At 39.8% G+C, this 15,498-nt stretch overlaps 1 protein-coding gene across 1 annotated transcript; it reads right to left on the reverse strand.

Moving 5' to 3' along the window:
* Positions 1-66: 66 nt before the first annotated feature.
* erich3 (glutamate-rich 3) lies at positions 67-14,961 on the reverse strand. The gene is made up of 14 exons (XM_042416606.1): positions 14,742-14,961; positions 12,863-12,956; positions 11,544-11,669; positions 11,359-11,430; positions 10,939-11,067; positions 9,055-9,213; positions 8,659-8,868; positions 7,888-8,068; positions 7,477-7,663; positions 6,726-6,958; positions 6,447-6,593; positions 5,840-6,211; positions 4,505-4,639; positions 67-4,396 (listed from the first exon to the last, which is right to left on the reverse strand). Exons 1-14 carry the CDS (start codon positions 14,759-14,761, stop codon positions 882-884), a joined length of 5,580 nt encoding a protein of 1,859 aa, XP_042272540.1. The 5' UTR covers positions 14,762-14,961; the 3' UTR covers positions 67-881.
* Positions 14,962-15,498: the final 537 nt, after the last annotated feature.

A 15,498-nucleotide genomic window follows, 5' to 3' on the forward strand; every position in this document is an offset into this window, starting at 1 on the left:
ACAAGCGTCCAGTCACTGACAGATATCTAATGAAAAGAAGCCTCATAAACTCATACTAGCCATATGAACCAGATGAAAAGGCAATACAAATAAATATTTAGTATATTTTTTGTCAAAAAGAGGTAGTATTAGCAGCAATAATGACACAAATAGTGCCTAGCTTTGACATGTCACTATGTTGTCACTGTTTTATCTAACTAATTATCAGCTTAATGATGATTTAATTATCCATGTTGGTTTAGCTTATCATTTCCTAACATGTCTACATACTGTCATCTAAACAATTATGTCAAAGCACTGACTAAAATTGTCATTAACACAGACAGTGCAATTACAGATTAAAGCTTATCTACTGTAGCATCGTGCTTCTACACGGAGTCAGTCAGTGGAAATGTAAGTGTGCTGGGGTCCATCAGGGCAAACTAAGCTGTAGGAGTCCAACAACAACTATGAATTATTCAATCATTTGTGAGCAAGAGTGGCAGAGTATCTGTTTACAGGTAATGGGCGATAGCAGCTGTAGCCTACTTGATACCTCATACTAACTATGTCTCTGACAATAGGAAGAGATGGTCTATTGTAAACATTCTCTACAGCGGTCAAAACTCATTACACGGCTTCTTTTTGGTGATTGAAGGATGAAGACCATTTAAGAAGTCGTAAACATAGAAACCAAATGACACTTGAAGGCCTTCGTCAAAACTGAAATTATCTTGTATTCGATGTAACTGATTATGGTTTGACCAATCGATAAAACCACATTTGCTGACCACTAATACACAAAGTAGCCATCTTGATTGTCAAAACGCTCTTAAATTTCTGCAAGTTTTTAGTTAAGCAAAGCATCACTGTACCTTAGTGTAACTTTGACTTGTGCAGCTCTAATGTCCACTCTCAGTCCTCGTTGCCGTCAGCAAAGGATATGAACCGCGACCAAACAGTGTTTCGTCCACTGAGAACATGCTCAACCGGTCTTTACTGAGAGTGTGTTTGATGTCTTGGATCAGCTGCGTGTCTCTTCTGTCTCCGTTGATGCTGCCGTCAGATGGTTTGGGTTCAACCTCCTCTTGGCTTCCATCGTCTGACTTGGCCGTTGTAAAATCAGTTATTTCTGTAACTTCTTGACTTTCTTCATCTGTTTTTTGCTGCGTTTCTTTGGTAGAATTCTGTTCATCTGCTATCGTGTCAGCAGAAGCCAATTCTGGACTCTCTGAACACTGCTGATGCTCCTCAGTTTTAGGCAAAGACAGAAGATCTTTCCTCTCTTCAGGTGCTGTTTGTTTCTCATTCTCAGTCATTTTCTCCTCAGTTTGGTTCTCTGTGACACTCTCAGGTTTGCCACTGGCTCCTGAATGATTAGTACCTGCAATGCTTTCTACTTCAGTTTTGGAAATATCAGTCTCTTCGGTGTTCCTCTGCACTGGTCCATCTTGAATCCTGTCTTCTTCAAGAGATCCCCTGCTTCCTTTGCATTCGTCTGACCTAAGGTCTTCCCTCGAGAGCTCAGTTCCTGAACCCTGAACATTATGTTCAGTCTCTGTGTTTGGTGTTAAGTTTTTCACCTCAGTCTCGTCCACTTGCAGCGTATCTTTGCCAGGTTCATCATCTTCAGACTCATTGCTCTCGGGGCCCGACTGTACAACTTCCACTTCGGTTTTGCCCTCTGCCTCGTTAACATCTTTTTGCGTGTTCCCCTCTTCTGCATTTTCAACACCATCAGCAGCTTCTCCATCAGACATCTTCACTGTCTTAAGTGGACTCACTGATCTCAGCAGCTCTGTAGATTGTGTTGCTTCAGTGTTGGAGTTAGATGTTTGAGCATCTGAATCCCTCAAGTCTTCTAAAGGTTCAACAAACTTCTCAAAATACTTGGACGTTTGATGCATGGTCACCCAGTTTGTCACCAGATCAGAGTTGTCTTCTTTTGCCAAGGCCTCCGGAGTTTCTTTACCTACTGCAGTCTTCTCTTCTGTGTTATCGGCATTGTTGTGTGGAAGCTCTGTTGACTGCACTTGAGGTTTGAGCAGCACACTCGCTCCTTCCTCCGAGGCCTTGCTCGCCTCCTCCGTGTCTGCTCTACCATTCTCTCCATCGGCTGCAGAGAGGTCAGCAGCAGCAGCGTTTTCATCAACGTGTGGGTGTTTGTCAGTGTTCGAGTCAGACTCCTCATTCTCTTTGTTATCTGTACTGTCTAAATCAATAGCTACAGCTGTTGAAGATGGTGCCCCATCCCCTGAAGAAGCAACTATCACCTCACTGACTTGGTTCTGGGTGTTATCGTTTTTTGAATCGCTGTCTTTATCATCAGGATCTTCTTTTATCTCCTCGGTCTCACTGTCCTTTTTGTCTGTATTTAGATCATCAGATTTAGTTTCCACTTTTATCTCAGCACCAGATATCACTGGCTCAAAGTCTTCTTTATTAGATTCATCTGGGTTTTCCACACCGGCCTCCCCTTCCTCAGCCTCACTTTCCACTTTATCAGTGGCGGGAGCCTGATCAATCCTGTCATCTTCATGTTTTTCAGCACCGTCTCCGGACTCCACAGTTACTTTCTCTTCCTCTATACTCTCATTTTCTGTTGGTTCCTCTGTTTTTCTCTCTTCTTCAACTTGCTCCACCGCTTTAACATCATTTTTGTCCTCTGCCTCTTCTTCATTTGTGTTGCTCTCTGCTCCGGTAGACTTCTCCCTATTTTCAACACCAACTTCTCCCCTTTCACCAATCTCACTTTCTTTTTCAGCTTCTTCCTCAACGTTTTCAGCCTCCATCATGTTGTCTAGCGTCTCTTCAGTCGTTTTAGTTCGATTAGCATCTGCTGCTTCACTTTTGCCTACATCCTCTGACTCAACAACATTTTCATCAGATATTTTCACATTATCTTTGTCCAAGTCTTTGTGTAAACTTTTCTCAGGTTCTTCTGTAATCTCAGATACTTCTTCTCCCTCTACCGTCTTATCGCTATCAGTTATGATTTTCTTCTCTTCAGATTCTTCCTCATCTTTATTCACTACCTCACTTTCCTCAGCTTCATTGCCATTCTCACCTTTCTCTGTCTCCTCCGCCCCATCACCCTTTTCTTCATCTGCATCTGTTTCATTTATTTCTTCACCTTCGTTAGTGTTATCAGCTGCGGCTCCCTTTCCTTCAGATTCTTCCTCTCCATCTTTACTCTTGACACATTCACTATCCACATTATTACTGTCATCCTCGTCGTTCTCTGTCTTTTCTGATTCATCTGCCTTCTCCTCATTTGCAACTTTATCTTCCTCACTGAGGGTTTTTTCAGCTTGTTCTTCGTTTGACTTTCCTTCAGTGTTTGATTCAGTTTTAGTCCCTTCTGTAGTGTTTTCCTCATTTTCTATCATTTCTTCTGCCTTACTTTCGTCATTCTCTTCTTCTGTTTTATCTGTTTCATCCTTTTCTCTTTCCTCAGTGCTTTCACCTTCTGGTATCTCTTCTGGAGTTGTTTGTTTTTCTTCCTCTTTACTTTCCTCTTCAGATTTCTCCTCCTCCTCTACCTTATCGTTTATTTTCACAGACTTTTCTGTTTCCTCCCCTGCATCACACACCTGCTTTTCACTGTCATCCTTACAAGCCTCTTCTCTTGACGCCTCCTCTGCCTCCTCCTCTTTAACATCATCTTTACTGCTCTCATCCTTTGCATTGTCCCCACTTGTGTCTGCTGTCTGTTCGGCATGAACTGTGGTGTCTCTGCTCCCCTCCGAAGAGCTGCTCGAATTATCTGCCGTGACTTCTGTTTCTGATCCTGCAGTTCTGTCCACGCCGTCTTCCTGCTGCCTCTCTGTGTTGGTTACAGGTGCCTCTTCACAGCTGAGGGCCTCTCGCTCCTCCGAGGGCTCTGCTTTCATCTCCATTGTCTCGCTCGCTGTCGTCGCCTCCGCCTCTGCATTATCTGGCACTTCTGTCTCATCAGTCTTTTTATACAGCTCGGATACTGATGACTCATCCTCTCCGCTGCTTTTTGCCACTTTCCCCGTCTCGTCGGGCAGCGTCTCAGCCTCGTCTGCTGTTTTCTGCTCGTTTTCTTCATCTTTATCTGCAGCCTCAGTCTCAGCGGATTTAGCTGTTGTGTTATCTTGAGATTCTGAGGCCTTGTCATCTTCTGCCATTTTCTCTTCAGGTACAGGAATCGGGGCTGCATCTGCATCCCCTGTCACCTCTGATTCATCCTTCTTTGCTGCAGCTTCATCTTTGTCCTCTTCTGATGCAGCCTTTTCAACATCCTCATCCTTTTTAACCATCTCATCTTGGTAGTTCTCACTACTCTCGTGGGGCTCTTGTTCAGTTTCATCCTTCTGTTCTTTTGGTTCAGACATCTCTTCGTGACCCTCTACCACTTCAGCTTCAACAGCACTTTTCTCTAGAACGACATCTGCAAATACAAATGAGAAAATGTTGTGTATAGGAAAAGCTTTTTTTCAGCCACTATTGTTTTGTCCAGCTTGCTGAGTGTGATATGTTGAATTTAATGATTTGGTACCCTCGTTGTCTTGTTTATGTCCTTTATCTGTGGCCTCCTCCTCCTCCTCAGTACTGGTGTCGCTCAGTTCTGGCTCAGAGCTGCACTGGGACTCCTTCAGTATGGCCTCTGCCAGCTTCTCCTGTACAGATTTGGCTTGGGGAAAGAGAAGAAGACACGGCACATGCAATGGTATAAGTTCATGTCGCCACAAGCTTGGTGTGGTGATGTAGGAGGCAGTGTTTGAAAAAGAAGCGACCCAATAAAGAAGCATGAATCCACAAACAACATTATGACTTTAATCTTTGAAGGTTCAAACATAAAGGAGCAACACAACATGCAAAATAATAATTAACATGCACACACACAAAAAAAAACATGATTGAGAATATAACCAAAACAGAAACACACTTCAGAAACGTCATATTTTAAACCTGTGCTACATGGTTTAATGAAGTTAATATGAAACTAAAAGAAAAAAAAAGAAAAGAAAGACAGAAAATCACACACCTTTGGCACCTCAGTGTTTTGGCAAATTAATCCCAGAAGCACAGTTTGAATATGTAAATAATTTTGGTTCTACTGCATTTGCAATTTAGAAATATGGACATGTAAATTAGACATCTACAGATATTAAAAGAAGTGCACTACCGTAAGTAAGCTGCTAGTAATGCAGGAGTAGATTTGTTTGGGTACACTACATATCTGAATATACAGGAGATCATCACAGCTCATACATCAGTGGAGACTTCCTCCTCCTTTTCTGATTGCATTTTCACCCCCCGAGGGGCTTTGAAACCTTTGTTTTGAGTGTAATATTTCTGAAATCTTTATTTGTTTCACATCTTTTTTTTTTACTTTAACCAAAACTATATAGTGCAGCAACATATGTTAAAAAAGAATCTTTTTTAAGCCTGAAAATATTATCAAGAGTGATTAAAATACAATTAAAATATTGTTATGGGTGAAAATGTATTATCAGTATCCAAATATGTCTGAACACATTTTGAATAAAACTGATCTTTGACATTAAACAAAGAGAAAATCATCACACATACATAAGAAAAGAAAGTACAATGACACACAAGTAATTTTTCCACTATTAAAATGTATTACAGTCATAATACTTTAAATATCACAATCTGACAATACTGTAGTACATTGAGAATTATCTAGTTGTTGTCTGGGTTGTATTATACATATCTGCACACATTTGGACACATAGCACTGACTATGACTCATCTTGGTTGCAGCCCTGGTTGTGATAATAGTGGAAAAACCTCCATAAAAGATGGACTGATACATTTTTTCATGGATGTGAAAACTCCATAACTGTATTTTTTGGTTAATACTCACCCCTCTCCTGTTCCTCCTCCTGTTTGCTCTCATCTACTGTTTTCTCATCCTCTTTGTCTCCGGAGGTGTCATCACTCTGTTTATTCTCATTCCCAGAGGGGACGCTGGCATCGGAGATGTCGATCTCTGTGCTGTCCCCGGCGCTGTCCTGTATATCTGAGTCCTTAGCAGCAGCAGGCTCTGCCGCGGTGGCAGCAGCTTCTTCTGGATTTGGTTCATCTTTTTCATCTGATGGAGCAGCGGTTTCTTCTTGATCGACTTCTGTAGGTTGCTCTACTTTTTCGTTTTCTGTGGAGTCTTTGGGGGCTTCAGTATCGCTTTCCTCCCTGTCACTGCCTGAGCAGCTGGAGCCTGAGTGAGACTTTGCGTCTTCTGTGCAAGACAGATGGAGAATTTTAAGTCATTCAACAAACTTTTTCAGCCTGTAAAACAAATTCACTCACTGGGATCTAGGCCTGATGGATCAGGAATGAGTGCTTGAATGCCCGCAAATAGATACTAAGTGATTAAAAGCAGGTGTCAAATAAATAAATTATGCCTGATGAAATGTCACCTTTCATCAGGTATAATTTGTCACCCATGTTTTCAAAGAAGGAGATTCACCTACCATCCTTCTCGTCGTCTTCAGTCTCAGAGGCATCTCTCTCTCGAACTTGCTTTTCAGTTTCTATGGATGGAGATGGGGATTTCTTTTCCTTTTCCTCAGCGTCTTCTACGGGACCTTCATCATCTGCTTCAAAGTCCTCTTCATAATCTAAACAAGGACAACACACAGAGAATTTAATTGAGACACGTTATGGAAAAAAATCTGTGAAGTCTGTTACCTGTATTAATTTCTAATTGATGCAGTCATGTTTTATGTACTCTGGTGTTTAAGTCATTATACCGTCTCGGAGTTTGTCTTCCTCAGGAGCTGTTTCTTCTTTGACTTGAGTCGCCATGTCCTGCGGCTGGCTGGTTTCACACTCGGAGTGGGAGCCAGCGTCCTCCACAGTCCTCTCCATCTCCATCTCAGCAGTAGTCTTTGGGCTGGAGACAGTCTCCTCTCTTCCTCCATCATCTTTGACCCTTTTCGGTGGAGGAGTGGGCTTCTTGTCTAGTCCCATTGCTATGATGCACCTGAAAAACAATAATAATGTACTGTAAGAACTCAGGAATAGGTTGACACTTTGGGAAATACTTTTTTAAGATATGTTTTTAAGAGAAAACAGGTGCACCTCTCCCTCACTGACAATATGCCGGGTGGTCTGCCTTTAAAAAAAACAGTGTCTATATTCTCTGTAACAAAATCAGGGAAAAAATGGCGCTCAATACTTAAAATAAGGCTGTTGTCTGCCTTTATTGTAAATAAATTCATCTAAAGGATGAGCGCTGCCTTTTTTGTTCTGGAGAATATAGACACATACTTGTTTTCTTGCCGAGAGTTGGATGAGAAGATTGATACCATTCTCTCCGGTCAGAGTGGTATTGGTCTTCTCATAAAACTTTTAGCAAGAAAGCAAATAACTCATAGAAAACTCAAACATTTCTGCTTTTTATTGTAATTTTATCTCAGTTTTCTTCTCTCAGCTGTGTTTATTTTCAACAGTTGTTTTCTTTCATTAGACAAAAGGTGTGCCTTTAAAGGGCAACCTTACTTGTAGCAGGGTGAGGCCCCCTCTATGCCAGAGAAGCCAAAGTGTCCGTGCCTGCCGCCGAGTCTGGAGCCCTTCCTGTGTTTGAACTCACAGCAGGAGCTCAGCCGTTCCACCTGCAGCCCGTTCAGGAAGAAGGTCAAGCTGAAGGGGAAACCTCGGTGTCGCCGCGAAATGAACTGGAACATCTCTGAGGTAAAGATTAAGGATGTAGGTGAGAGGTGGGAATGTTTTCAAGAGCAGTTTGTCAAACTGCGACATTGTCGTTGCAGAACAGACATCCTAAATCCTGTGAGGCACCTTTACACATCTTTACATATGGCTAATCACAATAATAATACACAACTCCAGCTAATGTTTACTTATAGACTAAGAAACCCTTTACTAGAACCATTACCAGATCCTCACACTGACCTCCCTCACGGAGCTTGCCCTTGTACACACACAGGTTTTCTCCTCCACAGTGTTGCTGAAACACCTTGACCTCATCCCTCATGTCACTCAGGTCGTGCGAGAGATGCACCGTTTTGCCAAAGTACACCATGTTCACACACACTCTGCTCTGGAGCACAGAGCTCCTCAGCATGGGCGGCTCCTGGGTGGAAAAAAGGGCAGGATGTTCAGGAAATTACTAAATTGGATAATATTTATCTCCATAATGATAATATATAATGCATATTATTCTTTCAATATATATATATATATGTAAGTGCATGATATTTTCATGTTGTGTCTGATATTTGTTGATATTTGTCCTGATTATTTAAAGTATGACCAGTTATTCTGGACTTTGCTGGTTGGTTGATTGAACTTTATGGGATTCAGACAAATTATTGACAATTACGACTTTAGTAAATTTAGTTCTGTAAGATATTCATATCCATTGTTTAGTTCTTTGATTTGTTTAATTGTCCAGCTAGAGTTAAGCTAATATACTGCATTAAACATTAACCTGTGACTATAGATTAAGTAATAGAAAATGCTTGGGATCCCTCTATGCGGCGCTGAATTTTCATTTTGGCAGAACTTGTTGCTCAAAGTTTGTAGTTTAGACATACGAAATTATAAAAAACACAAAGAATATAATATGACCTCCTCTGTCTAGTTCTTGCGAAAATCAATTCAAAGCTTCTAAGTTTGTTGTGGAAAGTTCGGTTGCCAGGGAGAACAAAGAGAGAAAAAGACCTCATGGACGTCAGCTCCACTGGAGGCGGTGGTGGGGCGCAGTCGGCGGCCTCTGACAGTGCCGCTGGGAGTGACCTTCATGCCCCTCTCTTTCCTCTTCGTGGCCGGAGGCACTGGGGTGACAAAGTTGTTGATGACTGGGAGGCAGTAGGGTGAGATACCACGAGAGGCATCCGTCATGTTAAAACGTCTCCGGGACTCCTTGTCCATCTAGGAGAGAAGTTAATGAAATAACATTGTGAAAAGACGTCAGTGTGCGACAACCAACAGTTACCTTTAGTGCACTAATTAAGTTTCTACATCTCTAAAAGGTAGTTTCCACGTCCTGCGTACAAGTGGCCACATGAATGGGGTGAATGAAAAAGTGAGCGCGTGTCTCGTGTGTCACGGTCTCACAGTGCAGTTGAATGGCTGGTCGTTCTCATTGGAGGACTCGTGGAGTCTGTAAGGGGAGCTGCGTCTGAGTGAAGCTGTGTTGCCGTTGCTTTGGATCGGCTTCAGACGCACCGGCCTCTGCATCTTCCCTGGAGCCGTGTTGGGTCGAGACGAGCTCGGCTGCAGCACACATAATACACATACTGTACAATCAGCATTCTGCTAATCACAGACGCTACTGATAGCATAATAATAATAACATAAATTCACCTGTTTCTCAGTGTGAAATACATACAGTACAGTGAATGAATACAAAAAAACTGCATAAAGACAAATATTTATCAATGTGGCAGTCTATTTTTTTGTCATTTCTTGTGCCTTTATTGGACAGCAACAGTAGACAGATGATAGTAAAATAAGAGGGAAGAGATGGGGGTTTTCCCCAGCTGAATATTAACCATGCACCTAGTGGTTCATGATCAGCACCTTAACCCTGGGCCACTAAGGTGCCCTGTGTGCTTGCAAAATGTATTTTACAGTATTCAGAGGAGTTTTAGCCAATGAGCCTCCATGTTTGTGCACAAAGTCAAACAGATAATTTGCTTCAGTATAATGTAACTGCAGACTAAACTTATAAAGATGCAGACAATGCAAAATAAAGAACATGTTTGAGTCAGACATTACTGAGGGAAGTACTTCTTATCCCAACAATATTAATGCGTATTACATATTTTCATTGTATATTTTATATATTTTCCTGATTTGGTTCATAATGTGCATAATTGATCTTTTTCCTGGGTATTTTTGTGGTTAACTACTACTTTTTTGTCTTTTTTTGTCATGTATGCATACTGCAGCATCATTTTAAATACTATATATTGTGGTGTTTTAATTTTGGGTTGAGTTCTATGAAATAAACTTATAAAGTGCTTTTCAACTTAAGCAAGGAATGTGCACACATACACAAACAACACTCCATCTGCTCTATTCTCATTTTTTCTTTGCTAGATTTTGTCATAATTTGCTGCAAAAGTGTAACACTATAACCCTCATTTCCAAGCAGGGATCATTAAAGGTACATTTTTTCAATTAATTCATGATAAATGACACAACAGGTGTGTGATAAATCCATATTACAAATCTTCACAGAAGCACCTTGACATTTTTCCAGCATATCACGGTTGATATCTTTCAAAAAACAGCTCATGTTTGCAGACTTGATAAATGGGATTTCCCAAAGATTAAGACCAGGATTACCAGCTCCATTTATTCTGGCATCAAGGTCTGTGGCTTTTTATGTTTCAAAGAAAACATTCAGCTAATCCCACTACTTCACTTAAAACACTCTCGTCTGTATACAGAGCAAACAGCGGCACAGAGCGGCTTCAAACTAAAGTCAGTGTAAACACGTTACTATCAGCAAGCACAGATCATTACTTCCATTACAGACAGACATTCATTATGTGTTGGATTTAGACACCACCTGACTGTGACTGGCTTTATGTGATTAAAATACATCTTTATTTACTGTCCAATTCAATGAAGTCTTGATACTTAGTTCATTTTACTAAAGAGTACACTACAATTAAAATCAAATCAAAATATGTTTTTAATCTTATAAAACACAGGTCTGATTGACCAGTTTATACTGATTGGCTTTTTAAAGGCTACTTAACTAAAGGTTAGAGTCATTTTTTAACTGTGACATGGCATTTAAAAACCTTTACCTGATGGAGAGGCTATAATTAAAGGCCAACATTTTAAACAAGGGACAAAGAAAGTGGATCAAAACTTTGAAAAGTTTGGCTGGAACTTCTGATTAGTGGTTGATCTTGCTCTTGAGGGACCACAGGTGACACAACATATTTAATGGTAACATGCACCAAGACTAGCATTATGACTCACAGACTCAGAGGATTCGGAGTGCTCCCCCTCTGGCCCAGAGTGCTGTTTTCGGACACCCCTTGCACCCGTGGGTGGGCGAGGAGACAGGATGCGGATGATTTCTTCTTCATACCTTTTAGAGCGCTCCACCTTCGAAAAAAAGAGCACTCGTTGCTTTATATGAAGAGTTTTGTTCCCCATTGAGATATATTAACACAAAATAATTTATGCTACTAAAATTGATAATAGCAAATCCTTGACGACTAAAACAGACCTCCTCGTTATCCTTCAAGATACTTAAGATTATTCATAAACTGTCCAACAATCACTTGGAAATGAACTCTTTCTAACAGACTGACGTCATGAACAGTATTTTGTTTCATATCATTCAAGAGTCATCAGTTTAGAAAACAGTTCGGTATTTAAATGTAAATGACGTACCTTGATCTTATGCACTCTTTCCCTCCTTGCAAACTCCTCCAGTTTTCTTTTGATCTCTATTTGATGGAGACGCTGTAAGAGAGGGGCAAAGAGCAAATTAGCATAATTTACTATGCGAGGAGAAGCAGAGATGAGCTGACAGGGTTTTAACTGTTTTTGTCTCTGGTACACTGTGTTCCTCCCACCTCCATCTCCAGCACCTTGTGGAAAATGGCCTGGGCCAGGCATTCTCTAACGTGTCTCTGGTGGGCTCTCTGGATCAGCTTGTGTCTGTACTCCTTGTCTGGAACAATACGCCCACTCCTGGTGATCTAATAGCAACAACAGTCTGAGCAGCATTCAATCAATATGGGTGTTTTTACACAGAGATAACGCTGACTGACTTAATTGGTTGATTTTTTTTTCAATTGATCATTTAATGTGTTAAAAATTGTGACAAATATTTATCACATTTTCCCCGAGCCCAACGTGACATTTTTCAAATTGCTTGTTTTGTCTAAACAACAGTGCACAACAACAAAAGTTTCAACTTACAATAACTGGATCTGGCTTCTCAAATCTGAGCATCTGATGCTTTTTTGTTTTCTGTTTGGTATTTTTTTCTTAAGCTGGCAAAATTCTATATTTGTCTTATTGTCAACAAATTACATGAAAAGACCAAAACCAACAAGTTTGTCAAGTATCAGATTTGCAAATTTGTTACTCTCAGTGGTGGGATGGATGAAATTTGTAGTTGTCGTCATCATCATTATCTTCATCATCCTCATCAGGGCCATGGCCAGGATTTTATAAATGCTGAGGTATAAATCTATGTCTGCCAAGCACCAACTTAACTTCCTGAAGATTTTTTCAGATTTTTTTCATCCATTTAAGTATTGGAACTATATTTTCTGTACATGCTGTTAGAGCTGCAAGGATTAGTCAATTAATCAATTAGTCGATCAATAGAAAAATAATCTACAACTATTGATAATTTAATAGTTGTTTTAGTCATTTTCTAAGCAAAAATGCCCAAAATCTGCCTCTTTTCTTTGTACATGTACAGTAAACTGAATATTTTTGGATTTCAGACTGTTGGTCAGACAAACTAAGACATCGGAAGACATCACCTTAATATTATATATTATATTATTATATTATATTATGTAGACAAAACCATTAATCGAGAAAATAATCAGCAGATCAATCAATAATGAAAATAATCATTAATGCAGAACTAAATGCTGTCTCCCTGAATCTGTTTCACATCTTTCACACTGCCAGGGAGAAACACCAAATCCCTTTAATTTAATTTGCTTCAATATTCTTTTTTTTTTTTAAAAAAAAAAAACCTATTCAGTCTAAATAAATATAAAAATCTCCCTTTAAAATCTACAGTATGTCATTTGTGTGTAACTGCAGACTGTAAATTCCTCCATCCAGAACACACAACACTGAGGACATGACCTCGGTGTACTCAGTTGTAGCTACAGCTCTCATCATCACCGTCATCGTGTTGACGTACCAGTCCTGCTCTCTGCAGGTGTCTCCTGATCCGAGTGTTGCTGAAGTATCCAGCGAGATGTTTGTCTGTGAGACTGTTGTAGGCTGAAATAAGTCTACAGAAACAAGAGCAGTCAGAGCACAAAGAAACACTGAATTTGCCCGAATGTCATCGCTTTATGAAGCAGATCAGGATTTGAAACTTTGTCCGCCACTAGAGTCTCATTCTTAATCAGTCTGTTTACTGGGACACTACACCGTGTTTGTTAGTCTTGACCTCATTAACGAGACATTAGGTCTTCCACAGCTCAGCCTCTTTTTCTTCCAACACAGATTTGATTTCCTCCAGCATTTGTGTACGAGACAAGAGGATCTTACAACTATAGGGTCTGTTACCGGTGTCTGATTACACGCAGGAATTAGAGGGGACGGCACACTTAACCCTGTCTGCCTCCTCTCTGTGCACCTGGCATTGTTGTCTCTGGAGCTCAGTTTTCTCTTTGGACTGTTGTCACTCATGCTCATGTGTATGGTGGTTAAACTATTGTTGGTCATTTTTGGAGTGACTTTCTCTGAGCTAGTGCTGCTTTGAGGGAGCATGTGACTCAGAAATATATCATGTTAACGTGTGAAAGCGGCTAACACAAACAGACTGACACTATTTTTGTGTGTCTGCGTCTGGTTCTTGTCATGTGGGTCGTTTGTGTTGACGGTGCGGTTCTTTGTTTTATACTTATTCTATATGAAACTACTCAAGTACTGTTCTAGAGTACAGTTTTAAGGTACTTGTACTTTACTTACTTATTCAAATTGTACTTATTATACTTCTATTAACTCCACTACATTAGTTACTTTTTATATTAAGACTTTACATAAAAACAAACTATTAGCTTAAAGAAAAGAAGACCTTGTTAAAGATTAAATCAACCTTTTCGACTTGTGTCTACTTGGGGCCTCTGTGTCACATTTCAGATGAAGTTGTTTGCAGTTCCACCAAAGAGACATTTCCACTCTAAACTTCTCAGATAATGTCATTTAAAGGATTGTTTGAGGCCCCAAGAGGTCGTATTTATATTCACATTGAAACCAAAAAATAGAGAAAATATGAATACAAATGCATGTAGCAGAACAAATTGTTTCCTTTTTCCTACCTTAATAATCATCTCACAGGCCCTCTGATTTGTCTTGTGACCTTTTTAACGGGGCATGACCCCCCGGTTGGGAACCACTGTAGTAAACTACCAGTAAACTGTATATAAAGTAGTTGCAGACAGGCTAATACGTAGCTAAGTAGTAAATCAGCTCCACCTCGAGCAGCTGTTTGTGATATTAGAGAACATTTTTACATCATTGTTCTCACTTTCATTGAAAAACATATTAAAATGATTATAGTGTGATTTTTGTGCTGATCTGTACCAAACAAAGATATTTTCTTAAATCAGTAGAACATGATGTGTAGGCCTGGACATCTCTGCTGCACAATATTTAATTTAAAATGCTATTTTGACAAACATTTTGCCTCCTGCGATTTGCAAATTGCAGTAGGCCATATTACATACAGGAGCAGAAAGTATTTTACCTTTAATATATTAGTACATTTTGCTGATAATTCATCTGTGCTTTTTACTTTGACTTGTAATACTTTTACTCAAGTAAAGAATCTTGTACTTCTTGTACTTAATTAAGTACCATTTGAGTATGCAAAAGTTGTTAATTCCTTCATAGTAACTAGATTGTGAGACATTGTACTACAACAATATATTTGTATTATGCTAATAAATTCATCTCAGGGTTTCTCAAGTGACTAAAAACTTGATAAAATAGCTTTTTTTCCACATAAAATCATACCCTGGATCTCATTTCCCTCCACTCTTGGATATAAAAAATGAAATTGCACCTACCCTGGGCTGAGGTGACTCATGATTTTCAGCTCCCCCCTGTGTTTCAGGCTCGGTCCTCGCTGGAAGACGACTTTAGGTCACTGTGAGAGCAAATTAACCCGCAGAGTTGTCCTAAAGTGGGGAAGTGAATTTTGCAGCTGAGCCGGATTGAGGTTGCACTCCTCCAGGAGCGGAACTGATGACAGTCGCTGGTTGCCATGGGAGATCACGTGACAACGCTGCCAAGGAGGCTGGTTTCCACTTACACAGAGAGTCCCACTAACATCTGAACCAGGCACACATGGACACACACACACAAATACACTCTAAAACTACTTGTTTTATAACATCTAGTACTAATTTTATCAGTTCTGTCTCCGTTTATTTCATTTTATTCATTTCTAACCTGCAGTGGTGGAAAAAGTGTTGAGATCTTAAAAGTAGGATAGAAATGAAACGATCTGAAAATATTCCATTAAAAGTAAAAGTCATGAATTAAAATCTTATTTCAGTAAAAGTACACAAATATTAGCCAAAATGTACTTTAAGTATCAAAAGTAGTAGTTTTTTTTAAAAATATAAAATGATAATTGTAGTAGTTGCAATAATGTCTGAGCAGCATTTTACTGTTGAACTACTTTATAAAACCTATATAAAATCTGATCATATTTGTATGTAAAATCTTAGTACGTGACATGAGTAAAGGCATTTAGCTAATTCCCACCACTGCTAACCTCATACTACCAAGTCAACTTGTCTAGATTCACTGTTGATCAAT

The sequence above is a fragment of the Thunnus maccoyii genome, chromosome 7 (assembly GCF_910596095.1).
Source record: "Thunnus maccoyii chromosome 7, fThuMac1.1, whole genome shotgun sequence".
Lineage (NCBI taxonomy): Eukaryota > Metazoa > Chordata > Actinopteri > Scombriformes > Scombridae > Thunnus > Thunnus maccoyii.